The sequence below is a fragment of the Pan troglodytes genome, chromosome 3 (assembly GCF_028858775.2).
Source record: "Pan troglodytes isolate AG18354 chromosome 3, NHGRI_mPanTro3-v2.0_pri, whole genome shotgun sequence".
NCBI classification, from domain to species: domain Eukaryota; kingdom Metazoa; phylum Chordata; class Mammalia; order Primates; family Hominidae; genus Pan; species Pan troglodytes.
The window spans coordinates 153324504-153341963 of record NC_072401.2 but is presented as its reverse complement, the minus strand read 5'-3'; the positions used below and the strand labels follow the sequence as shown (position 1 = coordinate 153341963).

Here is a 17460-nt window from a genome sequence, read left to right as displayed (position 1 = left end):
TCATTTTGTAATAATGTATCTTGCATTATCATCTGAATTAGCTTATACATTTTTTAAAGCCCAGACCAAGGCTTATACATTCTCAAGTCCCACCTGTGATGCCTACAGCGACATGCCTGGAGTGTGTGCTCAGTAAATCTCCACTGAACAATAACACTTTTACACTCATATAGATTTCTTCAACCAGCATTTTCATTCATAAAGATAACAGAAAGGCCCTCAAGAGCCTCTGTAGGCAGAGACTGAGAGCATTTTCCGGATTTATTTAAAAGGAAACATTAAGCCTAAAAAAAGGTTAAAAACACCTGCCTAAAGGTAAAGAAATGGCTGAGCCAACAGTAAGACCATGAGTGTCTCAACTTTATAAAAGAAAATATTTAACAACTAAACAGTATCCCCTATGACAAAGTTATCCTTACCTTCAACTCAAGACTTGTCTGCACTGAGAGTACTATGTATCTGTACTGTGCTTCAGAGAACCCAAAATGTGCAATAATACTGAAGTCATTTGTATTGTTATGGAAATGAATAATATGATTCTGGGACCAATCGTCTTTCAACAATGTGACACAATGTACTGACACATTCCTCATATTTGGAGAAAGCCTGCCTGGGACAGAATCTGACAGGGCAGATGACCCACCTATATATAATCAAGAAGTTGATGATATATCATGTCTTTGGAAAGTGGCACAGAATACTAAATGGATCATATCACAGTTACCCCAGCAGAAATGATTATAATCAAAGGTATTATGTGCAAACGAATAAACAAAATGGGCTGGGAGCGAAGATTACGTAGTAAGATAGACTTCCTAAGCCTAATGAAATGACTGGAGCTGAAAATGTTCTCAGTTAAAAACATATGATTATGCACTAATAGATTTTTTAAATAAGCACAAATAAATAAATTAGTAATCATACAGACACTAATATACAAATGTATAATGTACGTTTTAAACACAAAACAGAAATTTGTAAAAGGTAAAGAGAGAAACAGACCTTCTAAAATATTCTTCCTACATCCAATGAACTACTGGGCTTATTCCTTAGGATTCACCACCTCGCCTTGGAGATACTGCTTTAAAATATTTATAAAAGTGCAAAGCCAAAGGTTATTACTCTAATTATCTGGAAAACTCCTAAATTACTTTCTTCCCTTAACTAAAGCATATGTGCCCTAATGTCCATAGCAAATCCATTAAAATTCTAATGGTAAAAAGTCAGAGAATGCACAAAAAATCGGAGAAGGTTTATACTAGATAGTAACAAGAAGCTACAAAGTATAAACGGCTCAGAAGCAGAATTGATTTTGCTTGGTTTTGATCTAAACTGTGTCCCCTATGATTGCTGTGATTTACAGGCTCAGTGCTTTAACCAGTGTGCTGTTTCCGGCCACAAGAAGGAACTGGGTAGTCATTAAAAAACTGTCACATAAATAGCCACTTACCAGCTCACCTGGGGAGTGCAATGTTGGGCAAGTAGTAAAGAATGACAATTTTATTTATTTTACTATGTGTAAACTCCCTAAGGAAAGGGGCGGGATAGTAAATTTTCTGAACATTCAACCCTTAATTATCCACACAGCAGATCAGAGGAGTCAAAGTAAATAATCAAAAAAAATTTTATAAAAACTTTGTAATGAAGACATATATTCAGGTATACTCAGGCGTTTTTCATTAAATTACACAGGGACCACCAGCCCCAAAATGGTAGAGCACAGAGATCAAACACATGAGCTTTGGAGTCAAGGCACCAAAGCCTAAGTAACGGGCTTAGTAACTTACTAGTTGTATAACCTTAAGCAAGTTATTTAACCTCGGTAATTTTCTATTCCCTCTTCTGTAAAATGAGGAAACTAACATTAGCTACCTTACAGGTTTGTGGAGAAGATTAAATGACATAAGGCATTTGAAGTACTCAACAGAGTACTTGGTAAATGTTTAATAAATGTGTATTTTAGTATTATTAGAGCTTAAGAACTGGACGGAAATCAGCAGGGAAGAGAGAGAGAGAGGATGTAATTACGGTCAAGTATATTGCAAAGCGATATAAAAGTCACTTTAAAGAACAACTGCTGTTCTTCTAAAAATATCCAAGTAACATGCATGTACCCTAATTGCTTTTGTGAAAACCATGGTTTTCGACCAGATACCTATTCTAGGAAAGCAAGAAGAAAAAGTTACTTTTCTTCCTATCTGAAAGAGTTTCCCTCCCTGTGTTTCTAGCAATCTAGTTACCTATCACAGAGGTAGAAAACCCTGATTCAGTGTGATGGAGGCCCCTGGGGTTACTGAGACCAGCAAAAAAAGTGGAATTCATACATTACCTGTGCCCAGTGGTTTTTAAATACAATCATGCATGTTTCTGGGTCAACTCCCTGTAGGCTCACAGCCTGCTGGAGTTTGCTTTCTGTCGAAACCGATGACATCATAAGCCTTCATAAATCAATGCTTCTAAGTCATATTTAATTTTCATTAAAATTTGGTAAGCAGTCACTAACTTTCAAGTTTGAGAAATGTAACTTCTTCACATTTCATTGTCACCTTCCAAAACCTGTAATGGCAATAACAAAAAAATGAATTTTATTATGTTCTTAAATTAAATAGGAAACTGACTATTAAATTTAAATCAAAGCTTAGACATTCTCAAAGTCCAACACAGAAAAAAATCTACAAAACAGGTATTATACTCAATCTAAAGGCTCTCCTGTTTTCTCCTACTTTGCTACTAAAAATACAAAATAATAATGCTAGCTAAGATACATGAGTAAATGAAACAATTATTTATTGGGTTTCTTCTCTCCACTACAACCAGCCACAACCCCCAAAAATTACTATTCTAAAGCACTCAAGCTCAAGTCTAGTTCCTAGAATCAAGTAAGAAACTATTAGGTTGGTGCAAAAGTAATTGCGGTTTTTGCCATTACTTTCAAGGGCAAAAACCGCAATTATTTTTGCACCAAACTATTATGATACCAGTGTTTGCAGAGTTTAAAAACACCCAGTAACAGGAAAACCATGAGTTAACAGCAAGAGAAATAAACGGCTTGATGCAACTTGGGGGAGGTGTTATAAAACAGCACGCAGATTCCTGGGTCTAATTTGATTGAATATTTTTTTAAATCAATGGCTGTCAGAATTGAAAGGATTCTCAATCATTTTGTGGCTATAAACTAGGTTAAAGTTTCTAGCTTTTCTGAAAAATAATGGAATTCCAAGTAACCTTGACAAATCAGAGATAGAAATGATCCATCAAAAACAAGATAGTGTTTATTAGGTGTGAGTGCAAGGTAGCACACTTACAAATGAAAAATGAAACATGGAAAAAATACAAAGAAATCCTGACTACCAGACAGCAAATAGGGGAAAAAAGAAATTGAGGTCATAGAGTGTACGGTGAATATGATCCATTTGTGTGGCACTGACAAAAGCAGTAAGGCAGTGGTATTGTCTCACTAGTTTGATCAGCCCATAAAAGGACTGGGTATAATTCAAAATATTATTTTTTTTCGTGTACAGATTGGGAAGAGTTCAGAAAAAAGTAATTACAATTACCAGAACCCTGGAAAACAAAAGCCATAATAAAAGTTTGTAGACTTGTAATGTCAAAAGAAAACAGGGGGTAGCCATTATCAACACAGTAATAGGAAGGGTATTACAAGGAGAACACCGATCAGCTATTCCTCCCTACTAACAGTAAGATGGGAGAAAGTGGGCTTCAGAGGAGACTCAGGGGTTAAGCTCCTTGTGGGGAGTAGAATTAGACACTGGAAAATAGTTTAGGAGTATTTAAAACAAGCACTTCTGTTAGTAGGAGGGCAACCATTCAACATGAAAAGGTCTTAGAAAGAATTTTTGGGACATAAGAACAGAACACTTGTAAGCATAGTACTGAGGAAAGAAACATTTTTGAAAAAGAATGGAGGAGGGTTAAGGTATATAGAAAGGACGACCTGTTAGAAGACGTACACAAATCACATACTCCAGGAAAACTGCCTGTGTGTTTCTTCTATAGCTGTATTTTATTATGAAAATTGAATTCCCTAAACTAAAATTCCAAATACTACAAACTTGTTTTCAGTGGACACTGTCCAGTGGCAACCATAGCCCTTTGCTACTATTGGGTCCATCTGGTGTTTCAAACATCAAGAGTGGCTATCCCACATTTGCAGGGTACGCATTCTCCCGTCCCCACAGTCCCTGCCACTCCCTGTGATCTTACTGCCAGAACCTTCACCTCATTCAGGTTACCTCACTAGCCCTTATAAACATTTACGTTTACAGCCTTGTTTTAAATGATAAGAGATAAAACAAGATTCTGAATCAACTTCCTTGTTATTCTACACACTACATTTCTGTGAAAATGTCAAGGCCTTTCATTTAGGTTACATAATGATCATAACGAAGAAAATCAAAGTTTTGGGTTATCCCAGAGATCGAAAAGCTACAAGACTCAGGTCTTTCCAGCTCCAGAATTCAAAGATTCTTCTTCAAAGGTATGAAAGGAACATACATCATGCCAATTGCTTCTAAATCAAAAACAGAAAGATATGCTAAGATCCTTCAAGTTAGTTTTCAGAAGGAATTTACATGCAATCTTCTCAGAAACGGTGAGAATGCAGTATACACAGGATAAATAGCCAATGTCATGAGCTTACTAGTTTGCTGTTGTTGTTGTTTGTTGGTTGTTGTTGTTGTTTTATTAGAGACAGGGTCTCAATCCGTCACCCAGGCTGGAGTGCAGAAGCCATCATAGCTCACTGCAGCCTTGAACTCCTGGGCACAAGCAATCCTCCCGCCTCAGCCTCCCAACTAGCTGGGACTACAGGCATGTGCCACCACACCTGTCCAATTTTTTTTTATTTTTTGTAAAGACAGGGTCTCCCTATGTTGCCCAGGCTGGTCTCGAACTCCTGAGCTCAAGCAATCCTCCCGTTTTGGCTTCCCAAAGGGCTACGATTACAGGCATGAGCCACCATGCCCAGCACAAGTTAGTTTTGATAGAAATAGAATATAAATCTCTATATTCCCAGTCCAATGTTAAAACTCCCAAGAGAAGAACAGAGGACAGAATGGAGGCAAAAGCTGTAAGTAGGTAAAGCAGCTGCAGTCACTAAAATGTGAGTCTGTCATGAATATGGCATCATCAGACGTTTCTCCTTTCTTTCCCTCTGCACTCTTCAGTCTAAGGTACGTGATGTCAAAAATGTTTCAAGTAAACCTTGCCACTCTTGGCACACATCCAGTCTGTTCTTCCCGTAAAGACACACACGCACATTGACTCAAATTTCATGCCTGAGAGAGAGCTCTACAAACCATTTAGATGCCAAGGAGTGATTTTTTTTTTTCTCTTTCTTCAAAAAAACCACCAACACAAAAAAAATACTCAAAGAACTCTGCAACAGTGGGTACATGTAGGTGTGTGGTGTGGTTGAGTTTTTTGGTTGTGGTAATGGGCAAGAAAGAGATGAGCTGTCAAAATATATATACAATAGCTTGATATTTCAGCATAAATTCTACACTGCAAAGACAGAACTGACTATAGACATTATTGAGTGGCCATATTTATATCTCATTAATATTATATATAAAAATACTTTCCATCAATAAGGAAAGAAAAATTATATTAAATATTGTTAGAGACAGGGATAACTGGCCAAAGAATTATATCTATTTTTATTTGCTGTTTTTCAAAAATATATTTATTTGACGATGCAAAAAGCAAAACATATGCTTCCACCTTACAGAATTATAAAATATATCATATAATCATAAAAGCTCAGATTCTAGCCATCTAAATCACACCTCTTTTCCAATGTAAAAATTTCTTCACTTTTTCCAGTGTAAAAACTTCATTCCCAGATAGACATCTTACCCAACTTCAGACTATTTGGACAGCTACAATAATTAGAAAAGCTAAAAATATGTCAAAATCGCATTTTCTCCTGAACTTTCAATAACTATATTTTGATATATCCCTTTCTCACTATCAGACTAAACTTAAATTATAAACATCTTGGCATTTAAATATTATCTCATACAATCCTTCAATTCTTTTATCTATTTAAATAAATACCCTCTAATGATGAACTATTTTTAAAAATTCTTAAGGGAAAGAAATGGAATGGCCACCTTAAGGGGAGACGGAGCCAGAGGAACATTTTTATTGAAGGAAAAGTGATTATATTGGCAGGCCTAATGGGAATGAACCAATGAACATGGATAATTTGAAGATACAAGAAAAAGATTTTTGATGGAGCAAAAGGAGCAGAAGAAAGGTGAGATCAAGAACACAGGCAGGAGAGTGCTAGAGATAAAAGGGAGGCAAAGCCAAGTCTTTCACAGTGAGTTTCCAAACCAAAACCACTACCTTATACTTGATGGGAAGCACAGCTGGCTCCCTTCCTACCCCTCCTTCTTCGTCCCTCCTGATATTACTCTGGTTGGTTTGTGGAAATGGCTAGAGAATATAGGTAGATTTAAAGTAGGGAACAAAGGGTAATGGCTAAGAGTTGTTGGCTCAGTCCAAGCCTGAAAGTCTAAAAATTTAAAGTCCCAACCTGGGAACCTGAGCTTTGAGCTAGGAGGCAGGGACCCAAAACTCTAGTTCTAGCTCTAACCAGCTGTGAAACCTTGAGTGAAAAATGGGACTCTTCTTTTGGAATGTCACTTAAGTAAGCAGTTACAACTAAAGCAGGATTTCTTAGGTCTCTTACAGCTTGAGTCATTATTTTATGTACTTTATCACAACTGTTATACCAATTGGAGAGGGGTAATCAGATAATCATTAAAGAAGGATGATGGCCTTTGTACAAAAATCTTTATAAGAAATCTAGTTGCAGATGGGATTCTTTTTACTACTAAGGCATATTTGACTTAAGGAACGTACAGCACAGGAATCAGCCACAGTAAATATAATTCCATGGTTGAGGTTTTGTTTGTTTATTTCCTGAGCAACTGCCAATAGAAAAATTCCTTGTTTGAAAATGTACTTTGGAATGCCCTGAATTGGCTGCTACTAAATACATAAAAAATACATAAAAAGTCTATTACTGTAAATGTGCTTATCATGTAAAATTCCATCTAAGGATGAAGACTCATCAAATATTGGGAACACCTTAAGAGAGGTGAACCTTGTGCCCTCAATTATAACTAATAGCAGTATTGAGGAGGGTGTTTCATTTTGGGTCAAATTACCTCAGACAACCTCTTCTTAGAGCCTCATAAAATCCTATTAAACCTAAATCCTCCCTGTGCTCTAATCTTCTGGCCCAGTTCTCTTTTCTCTCTCACCACAATATCACAGGGCAATGCTGGACTGCGAAAAATAAAGCAAGCATCTAATAGCCCCCTATTCTTCTGGACCTTGTGCTTAAGCCTCCCTCAACTTGCCATAGTTTAACTCCAGCTCATTCACTGTAAAACGTCCATCATTTCAGTAAATCAGAATCTTATTTCATTCCACCAACTTCTAGGTCACCAGTTAACACACAAAACGTGCACAAAGAAAATTCGGTCAATACACACATTCCAAATGGTTTCCAGCTTTGGAAAATACATGCTTCAAAACAGTAACAAGATACCTAAAACTTAATAATCCCACGAAACAATCCTACCTCGTTTTACACCTTAATTTCACAAGAACAGGCTACCAACTATGTCATACCCAAGTGCCATGCAACTGACTGATGAGCAGAATAAATGTGAAAAGAAAAATTAAAATATTCAAATTCCTATCTGAAATTTGTTTTTGGACTTAATTTTAAAGCTATTTAAGAAACTAAGTAGATCAATTATACCTCGATAAAGCTTAAAATTAAAAAAAAAATTTAAAGAAGAAACTAAATCCCTATAGGCAAGGATTTAGAATGTAAAAATCATGTATTTTGAAATTTATAGCAAGTATTGAGACATCAGCTCATTGGCGATTGAACAGAAAAGTTTCTTATACACATAGGGTGATTTGTTGAAACCTAAAAATTGGACCATTCTTGGGGAAAGTCTCCCCACCAACCCAACTGATCACTGTACTCTTGATAGTATACACCATCCTTTCACATCACTATTTTGTTGAAAGCTATTAAGAAACAACTTGTTTAAGATTCTTGCCACAAAACCCTAAAAGTTGACTAAGGTAAACGCAGAAAAAAATGATCTGACAAGTTCTATAGGGTAGAACTTGAAAGGCGAGACTTGAAGTAGATGCTCTGAATCTTTCTAAGAAGAACCCACTCACTTCATAAAGTTATATTCAAAAAATGTTCCTGGAAAAAAACGGAAATGTAAGTTTTTGTCTTGGTCATGTTCTTCGGAAGAGTAGGTGCCTTTGGCAAGTGATGCTGTTTAGTCTAATACCTGTATCTACAGTTTTTTCAATCAGAATTAGTTCCCCACCCAGTGCTTTAAATCCCTTCATGTGAACATGTGCAGCTTTGCAACCTGTAGTGTTATCCAGATGATGTGATGCTTACCTTTTGAAACGTGAAAACCAATCTTTCAAAAACGTTCTTTATCCACATGATATAAAAGTACTAAGTGTAATTAGTGAAATAACAATAAAATTCCATATACATCCATGAATCTCATAAACTGTGGTCATATTTTTCTGAAGAGAGGTGGCTGTAGTTTTCAGCCAATTCTATAAAGGGTCCATGAGGTGCCCCGCTTCAATAAAGTTTAAAACCCACTTTAAAGATGCATTCATGGTAAAACCATTGAGAATCGAGTCCCAAAACAGGCTAATAGCCAGTTCACATTCTAATGGTATTACTGAAGATGTAGTTGTGGAATTTTGTGACTTCTGTGATAACAAAAAGTTCTGCTATGAACACAGCAGAAGTAAAAAGAACTCATCTCATGAAAGTCACACAGATATCATGGAGTCTGACTCAGACTATCAAGTCAGAGTCAGACACATTCTCTTAGCCACCAATAACTCTCTATCTATAGCTACTAATTACACTAGTACCTTGCAGCATTGTTTAAATGGTAAATGATTGAAAAGACCCTACATATCCATCAATACTGGTTTGGTTATATAAACGACGGTACTTCCATGTAATGGAATACTATGTTACAATTATAAAAAAGATACAGCTCTTAATGTACTGATAGGATAAGGCTGCCAAAATATATACAGAACAGCAAGTATAGTATGCCACCATTTGTGTAAGAAGAAAAGCAATGTATTAGCCCATATGATTGTAGATGCATAGAAGATTTCTAAGAAGATACACAAGAACTCTTAAGGTGGCTGAGTCAGCACAGGGCAGTGGGGGCTGGGGGACAGCTGAAGAAGGAAGACTCACTTTTCAAACTGTACCGTCTTTGACTTTTTGAACTTTGTACCATATTTATGTACTACTTAGCAAAAACATTTTTTATTTAACAAAATAAAAGCAAAAGAACAACTTAAATAAAAGGAAAAGGACTTGCTATGTCTACCATAAGTATAGCAATGACAACATATTTGAAGTCTCTTCTGAGTCTCAATATGAAAGGAAAGTACCTGCACGATGAGTATAGCCTGATGGGTATGAGTAGGGATAAAATAGTAGCTTAATACAATATGCTATTTGACTCCATCATAATGACTACCAAATGTCTGAAAGATATTTAACAGAAAACATACAAAGGAAAACCAACTACATCTGTACCTAGAAGAGTTGTTAACTTCCAATGGAATAAATATATACAAAAATAACATATCAGGAAAATGTAAATAATTCACAGAAGAGTGGTAGTCTTATTTTTAGAAGCACTTTTTAAGTGGTTGTCTTAATATTATTGTTGCACAATACTCAGTGAATTAAATTTATGCAATTTACCTTCAGTCTAAGTGATTAGCTCTAGGAATTTGTAAAATTAATCTTCTGCCAAAGTTTTTGTCAGTCTAGATCAGTGGTTCCCCAAATGTGGTCTGAGGGACCCTAGGGTTCCCCAAAACCCTTTCAGGGACCCTCAATGGTTCTCAACAATTTTTTCTAGGACCTCTTTTTAAGGAACAACGAAATCGGTCAAAGTAAATGTAGCTCACTACGAAGATTTCTCATATCCAGAAAAGCTTCCTGCACTCAGCTTACTGTAACTTCACTTAAGCAGTTTGACCACTATTCACTGCAACATTTTTTCTGTTTGTTTGTTTTTTTGTTTTTTTGTTTTTTTGTTTTGAGACAGGATGTTGCTCTGTTATCAGGCTGGAGTACAGTGACACATCTCGGTTCACTGCAACCCCCGCCTCCTGGGTTCAAGCGATTCTCATGCCTCAGCCTCCGAGTAGCTGGGAATACAGGCGTGCACCACCACACCTGGCTAATTTTTGTATTTTTAGTAGAGACACGGTTTCACTATGTTGGCCAAGCTGGTCTCGAACTCCTAAGCTCTAGTGATCTGCCCGCCTCAGCCTCCCAAGGTGCTTGGATTACAGGTATGTGCCACTGCGCCTGGCTACACCACAACTCTTAAATTGGCTTTTCTTATGAGATTGTTTTTCTACTCGTACAAAACCTATTCTCTCCAACTAAGATTTATTCTGAAAACTAAATATCATTATGCACCTGTAAATAAGTTTCTTAAACTTCCTCTTTAAAACATTGCACTCATTAACAGCAGATCTAACTGCTTTGAAGCTTTCGTTTTGTCCCAAGCATCATTTTGTGAAATTCTGACAAGATTGTTTACCCCTGAATAAAGCAGTACTGTATCTCACTCAACAAAGAATACATTCTCAATGTCTCTCCCTTATACATAGAACATACACTGTAGCACACGCACATACACGTGTAAGTCTAGCCCAGCATATAGATGTAAATAATAATCAATAGTTGTTGCCTTTTCAGAGACCCTACAATAGAAAAAGCCTCGTGTCACCTTCAATTAGCAAAGGGTAAAGGAGGCTGTAATTTCTGCTTGGAGGTCCAGAATTTAGGCTTATCATGCTGTACTTCCAAGAAATAAAAGTAAAAGCTGAAACAACTTATACTGAGCAACTTCTCTGCCACAGCAAAGATAGCTTATTGACTGGATGGCCGCCACCCCTCCAAGCAGAGAAGCTGTCTCTATGGGGAGGAATGCATTAATTTATCCATAAGCCTCCAGAAGCAAGTGGGTAGATCACAACTCTCCCATATTCTGCTTCAATTCATCTACATTTTCCTCTAGAGTGACTGGCATAGACTTGAATGGTTTCAGGCTATCTATGCTTCTTTAATTAAAAGTCTTCTCCACTAAATTAGCATGTGTGTATCAATGTCTTTTGCACTGGGGGAAAAAAGAGAAAGCAAAAGCAAGAAAAGAAAAATCAAAGACTATTCTAAATTAAGTTTTGCTTCAGATAGATTTTGCATTTGGCGCTATTTCTCCCTAGAGTTGGTGCTTCAGGTAGAAAACAATGAGCAAGAATAGACAAGGTTCCTACTTCCCCCTTGAAAGCATCCTGCACTTTGGAGTTAATTGACTTCTAAAATCAAAGGAGTTGTGAAGAGAGTATGGAAGCAAAACAGGAACCTAGATAGTTCCTTTCATGTAAAAATTATTTTATATGTTATTAACACATACATTCACAATAATTCACTTCCATTCTATGCATTAGGGAATTACCAAAAATTGATTATCTGACCCAATACTATTAGAGTGAAATTGCAATATATGGGGACTAGATTCTGATGTTACTGAATAAGGCAAAACATGAAAATACCAAAAATTACCAGCTAACATCCCTTAGCGAGGCATTTGTTGGAAACCAACACATTTTTTTTTTCTCATTAAGTTGGACAAAACAGCTGAATATCCAACAAAGCAGCAGGCACTTGGGGTCAGGATGTACAAAAAATAATATATGTCTTCAAATGCAAGAACTACTTTCAGCACAGTGAGATACCCACACTATGAGAGGCTGGTGGAAACAGTAGGTATACATCTATAATTCCTGAAGAATAAACTCAAAATTATCCTAACCTTGCAAATGATTGTCTTCCCTCTCTCCATCTCTCCCTTTCAATCTCTGGTTTTAAGGGGGCAGATAATGCCAAGAACATATACAATGAATGAAATGACTATACAAAACTGGAGCTCTCTTCAGAATAACTACCCTGGAGGGGCTTCACAAACGTTACTAATTATACACTGAAATCTGCACGGAGTTCCAAGTAAATTATATTTCCTGCTTTCATAGAAAAGGAATGTAATACAGGTAAGCCATCCAAGAGACAACTCAAGTAAAATTAAAGACAGACTTTTCCATTAAGTAAACATGTCTGTGTTTCTAAAATGTTTTGAAAACCACAAATATAGCACACAAACACTGCTAATTAGAATTCAGTAATAAACATCATCCTCTGCAGAAAGAATTTTCAAAAGTGAGGGAAAGGATGATGATAGAATAGAAACCAAACAAATACAAGCATTTGGATTTTAGGTAGACCTGATCATACTAATATTAATAACTATATAATGAACTGGTAAGGAAATTAGCAGCAGTAACTTCCAGCTCTCCCATATAACTTGCTCCTTTCTAGAGAACTTTCAGCTTTAAAAATCTGACCATATTTAGTTCTGAAGGCTCCCAAAAATATGCATATTATAATTAAAGTACACTTAAAATATGAGAGTATTTACCTTAGCACTAGAGAATCGTTCACATTTATACATTGTTTACTGAGAGAATAAAATTATTCTCTCCAAAAAGCTGCCACAACCTTTTCTATTATTTGTTCTGAGAATGTAAACCTTAGAGTAAGAAAAAAATAAAAGGGACGCTATGGTGCTTGAATTAAATATTTTATGTGATTATATCACAATGACATCTTCTTTAGTCTAACATAATCAGTATTCTATATTTGTTACTTGCACAAAACCATAATTACTCGTTGATTTGATCAAAATTACTAGCTGACTTGAGCAATTCAGTCAGCCAGCCAGCCTTCAGGGTAATTAGTCAAATCAACAGTCTATCAAAGTGACTAATATATCTCTGAATCATGGGTTAAACTACCTACAACATCAAGGCAATTCTTAGATTTGTTCCAAAACCTCAGTTCATCTTGTTTAACTCCATAGGTTATTTTTCTCATAATTTAATTTGCTCTGTACACAGTTGAGAGTTTTTCCTCCCCTTCAAGGAAGAAAATAAAAGTGACAATAAAAACCTTTTAAGAACTTTCTTATTTCAAAAAAGTAAAATAAAAAAGTACAGAATTCAATGAAATCAGATACTCTTGTTTCAAAAAATAAGAGGAGGAGGAGAGTTGTTTTTGTTATGTGTAAGTGGGGGCATAGTCAAGGAGAAAGAAACAAAAATGGATTCTTACCAATCAAACCACTTCACAGTGCCTCAAATTCCATTAAAGGCCACAATTCTGTTGATTTGATGCCAGATGCCTCTAAAATGTTCTTACCCAAGAAAAGTATGTTTTTTGAAAGAACAAGGAAAGCAATACATTTAAAGGCTAGAGAAAATTTTCTTCCATTTACTTGGGTCAGTGTAACATCCATCATACAGAGACACAAACACCTTACAGAATAAAAGATCAGAGGAGCTACACTAGTAGAAGATCAAAGAGCCAATGCCTCTGGGGGAATCAAACAAGTAACTGCCTGAACAGAGCCCCCTGTGATTTCTCTCATAAATCTAGCTTCTGTGATTGGGGGGAGAACCACAAAGCAGAACATGCTATCCCAAAAAAGTGATTAAAAAATAATTAATTCCAGTTTGGCTCTCTCTCTCTGGAGAAAGAATCTTTTCAAAGTCATTAAGTAGAATAACTATATAATGGAAGTCTTAAAAAAGCAAAAATGTTTGAATTATCTACGCACACTAACTACAAGGCATATGAAATTACCATATATATTCAGTCTAATAGCAAACCAGAAGAAATGAAAACATATTTAGTAAATGGTTGCAAAAGTATAAAAAGAAACTGGATGCTTTTAACAGAAGCCCTCAGATTTAATTCCACCTGCGTGGGCTAGAAGGGAGCACTCTGTCCATCCCTGTCACATGTGCAGTTAAAAGAACAAGTTGTCATTAAAATTGAAGGGTGTAAAATTCACAGTAGAAATAGAACATGTCCAAAAATTTTCAGCATCCCAAAACCTTTGGCTACCAACATCAAAAACACTACGCTGAACAAAGTGCCTACTAAGTACCTGCCTTAAACCTGCCTATTAATATCTTTCTCCTCTAAACCTTTTAGTTTAACTACATCTCCCTATGGTGATGTAGTTTCTGCTTTCTGCTGTGATTATTTCAGAACCAGAGTCTGGTCTCCTTGAAGGTAGGGATCACATTTTTATGTTATTCATGTATTGATTTAGTAAGCATTTAATCCAAGAGCCCAAGATGTGCAGTGTGGGAATGTGAATAAAATCTAGTCCCAGGCATCAGGGAATAAGCAGCTTACTATGGAGAGGTGTTTGCATCAGCAGATAACAGTAACAGCCACCAGTGAGAAAAGCCACTGCTTATTGGGCACTTACTCTGTGCCAGGCACCACACTAAACTGTCTATTCAATTCTTACAACCACCCACTGAGGTAGGGCGTCATCCCCATTTACAGATGAAGAAACTGAAGCCTAGAGAAAAGTGACTGGTCACATGGGTAGTAAGAAGAAAAGTCAGAGGACTGGGAGGACTGGATGGGAGCCAAGAGTCAATGGGCAGCTGTGATCATAAGAGGGGGTTAGGAATGGCTTTACCAGGAAGGAGCTCCTGCATAAATACCTTGCTTGCATAGGAATAGATCCGAGGGTGATACAAAGAAGCAATTCACCTAAGCAAATAAAAAGAGTGCTGATAAAAACATGATGTGATTTCCTGCAGTTCAGTCTCTAATGAAACCTCTACATTTGTTTTTTGTTTGTTTGTTTGTTTGCTTAGACATAAGGTCAACAGAACAGTGTCTTGGAATTTTCACCTATCACATATCCAACTTTCAGAGAGATTAAAAGATTGGAAATAGGCAAAACAATGACTTGAAGAAGCTGTAACAACTGGTTTACTAGTCATTGCTACCACCACAATGTATCACTCAAACAGTCTAGAAACTTGGCATTTCAGCCACTACAGATATTCCATTTCCCTGGTTAAGTCAAGTCTAGCTATACAAATCAATTCCAACTGGTTAGTAATTCTAATACATGATAGAAATATAAACAAAACTGATTATCCTACCAGTTAAAAGAAAAAAACACTAAATATTTAATCACTTAAAGTATCTCAATTAATTACTTCATTCTAAAGGAAAGGATACATTAACTGTATTGAGAGATAAATCACCCAAAATGCAGACTCAAAACATTTTTGTTTCTTCCCTTTCATATGGCAGATACTGATCAATAATACAAGGAATACCCACAAATTCAGTTGTATATATTCCCTGTTTTTATACAATTTAAATTAGCAAATTAAGATTTAATTATATGTACTTTTCTTGTAATTGTTTATGAAATATAAAACCATGTGATATTATAAATAAAAATGCAGGTCATTAATCATTGATCTTCATATTAAATCTCCCACTGTGGATCAGATTCTGCAATTTGACTCCTGGCTTTAGAAAATTTCTGTAGATCATGTTCATCTTCTCCATGCAGCATACTCCCAGATTTTTCCTCAAATAATTATAATACAAAGCACATTCCTGTATGTGCAATTTAAAGATCTGTGGCTTAGCCAGGTTTGGAATTAAACACTAGAACAAATCACATCATGAATCAAATAAATTGTGTAAGAAAGGTGGTTCTATTTTTACAGGGTTATGTACCAAACCTCCTTAACATAAACACACACATACACACACCCGGGAGAAATGGATCTGTTAACAGATTACATCTTTTTGTTTTTGCTTTTGTATTTTCTTTTTTTTTTTTAATTATACTTTAAATTCTAGGGTACATGTGCACAATGTGCAGGTTTGTTACATATGTATACATGTGCCGTGTTGGTTTGCTGCACCCATTAATTCGTCATTTACATTAGGTATTTCTCCTAATGCTATCCCTCCCCCATCCTCCCACCCCACGACAGGCCCCGGGGTGTGATGTTCCCCACCCTGTGTCCAAGTGTTCTCATTGTTCAATTCCCACCTATGAGTGAGAAATGCGGTATTTGGTTTTCTATCCTTGTGATAGTTTGCTCAGAATGATGGTTTCCAGCTTCATCCATGTCCCTGCAAAGAACAAGAATTCATCCTTTTTTATGGCTGCATAGTATTCCATGGTGTATATGTGCCACATTTTCTTAATCCAGTCTAGCATTGATGGATATTTGGGTTGGTTCCAAGTCTTTGCTATTGTGAATAGTGCCACAATAAACATATATGTGCATGTGACTTTATAGTAGCATGATTTATAATACTTTGGGTATATACCCAGTAAAGGGATTGCTGGGTCAAATGGTATTTCTACTTCTAGATCCCTGAGGAATCGCCACACTGTCTTCCACAATGGTCGAACTAGTTTACAGTCCCACCAACAGTGTAAAAGCATTCCTATTTTTCCACATCCTCTCCAGCACCTGTTATTTCCTGACTTTTTAATGATCGCCATTCTAACTGGTGTGAGATGGTATCTTACGTGGTTTTGATTTGCATTTCTCAGATGACCAGTGATGATGAGCACTTTTTCATTTGTTTTTTGGCTGCATAAATGTCTTCTTTTGAAAAGTGTCTGTTCATATCCTTCTCCCACCTTTTGATGGGGTTGTTTTTTTCTTGTAAATTTGTTTGAGTTCTTTGTAGATTCTGGATATTAGCCCTTTCTTAGATGGGTAGATTGCAAAAATTTTCTCCCATTCTGTAGGTTGCCTGTTCACTCTGATGGTAGTTTCTTTTGCTGTGCAGAAGCTCTTGAGTTTAATTAGATCCCATTTGTCAATTTTGTCTTTTGTTGCCATTGCTTTTGGTGTTTTAGACATGAAGTCCTTGCCCATGCCTATGTCCTGAATGGTATTGCCTAGGTTTTCTTCTAGGGCTTTTATGGTTTTAGATCTAATATTTAAGTCTTTAATCCATCTTGAATTAATTTTTGTATAAGGTGTAAGGAAGGGATCCAGTTTCAGCTTTCTACATATGGCTAGCCAGTTTTCCCAGCACCATTTATTAAATAGGGAATCCTTTCCCCATTTCTTGCTTTTGTCAGGTTTGTCAAAGATCAGATGGTTGTAGATGTGTGGTGTTATTTCTGAGGGTTCTGTTCTATTCCATTGGTCTATATCTCTGTTTTGGTACCAGTACCATGCTGTTTTGGTTACTGTAGCCTTATAGTATAGTTTGAAGTCAGGTAGTGTGATGCCTCCAGCTTTGTTCTTTTGGCTTAGGATTGTCTTGGCAATGCAGGCTCTTTTTTGGTTCCACATGAACTTTAAAGTAGTTTTTTCCTATTCTGTGAAGAAAGTCATTGGTATCTTGATAGGGATGGCAGTGAATCTTAGTTATACTTGTACAATTACCTATCTACCTTA

The 17460-nt window shown here is 36.3% G+C and overlaps 1 protein-coding gene across 2 annotated transcripts in view; it reads right to left on the bottom strand.

The window, feature by feature from the left end:
• FHIP1A (FHF complex subunit HOOK interacting protein 1A) overlaps positions 1–17460 on the bottom strand; it is a 258682-nt gene that overhangs the window by 101903 nt on the left and 139319 nt on the right. For both annotated transcript variants that reach the window (XM_016952373.4, XM_016952372.4), the window contains one exon: positions 2330–2556. In XM_016952373.4, coding sequence (XP_016807862.3) covers positions 2330–2434 — 105 coding nt within the window. In that variant the 5' untranslated portion in view covers positions 2435–2556. The remainder of the gene's footprint in view (positions 1–2329; positions 2557–17460) is intronic.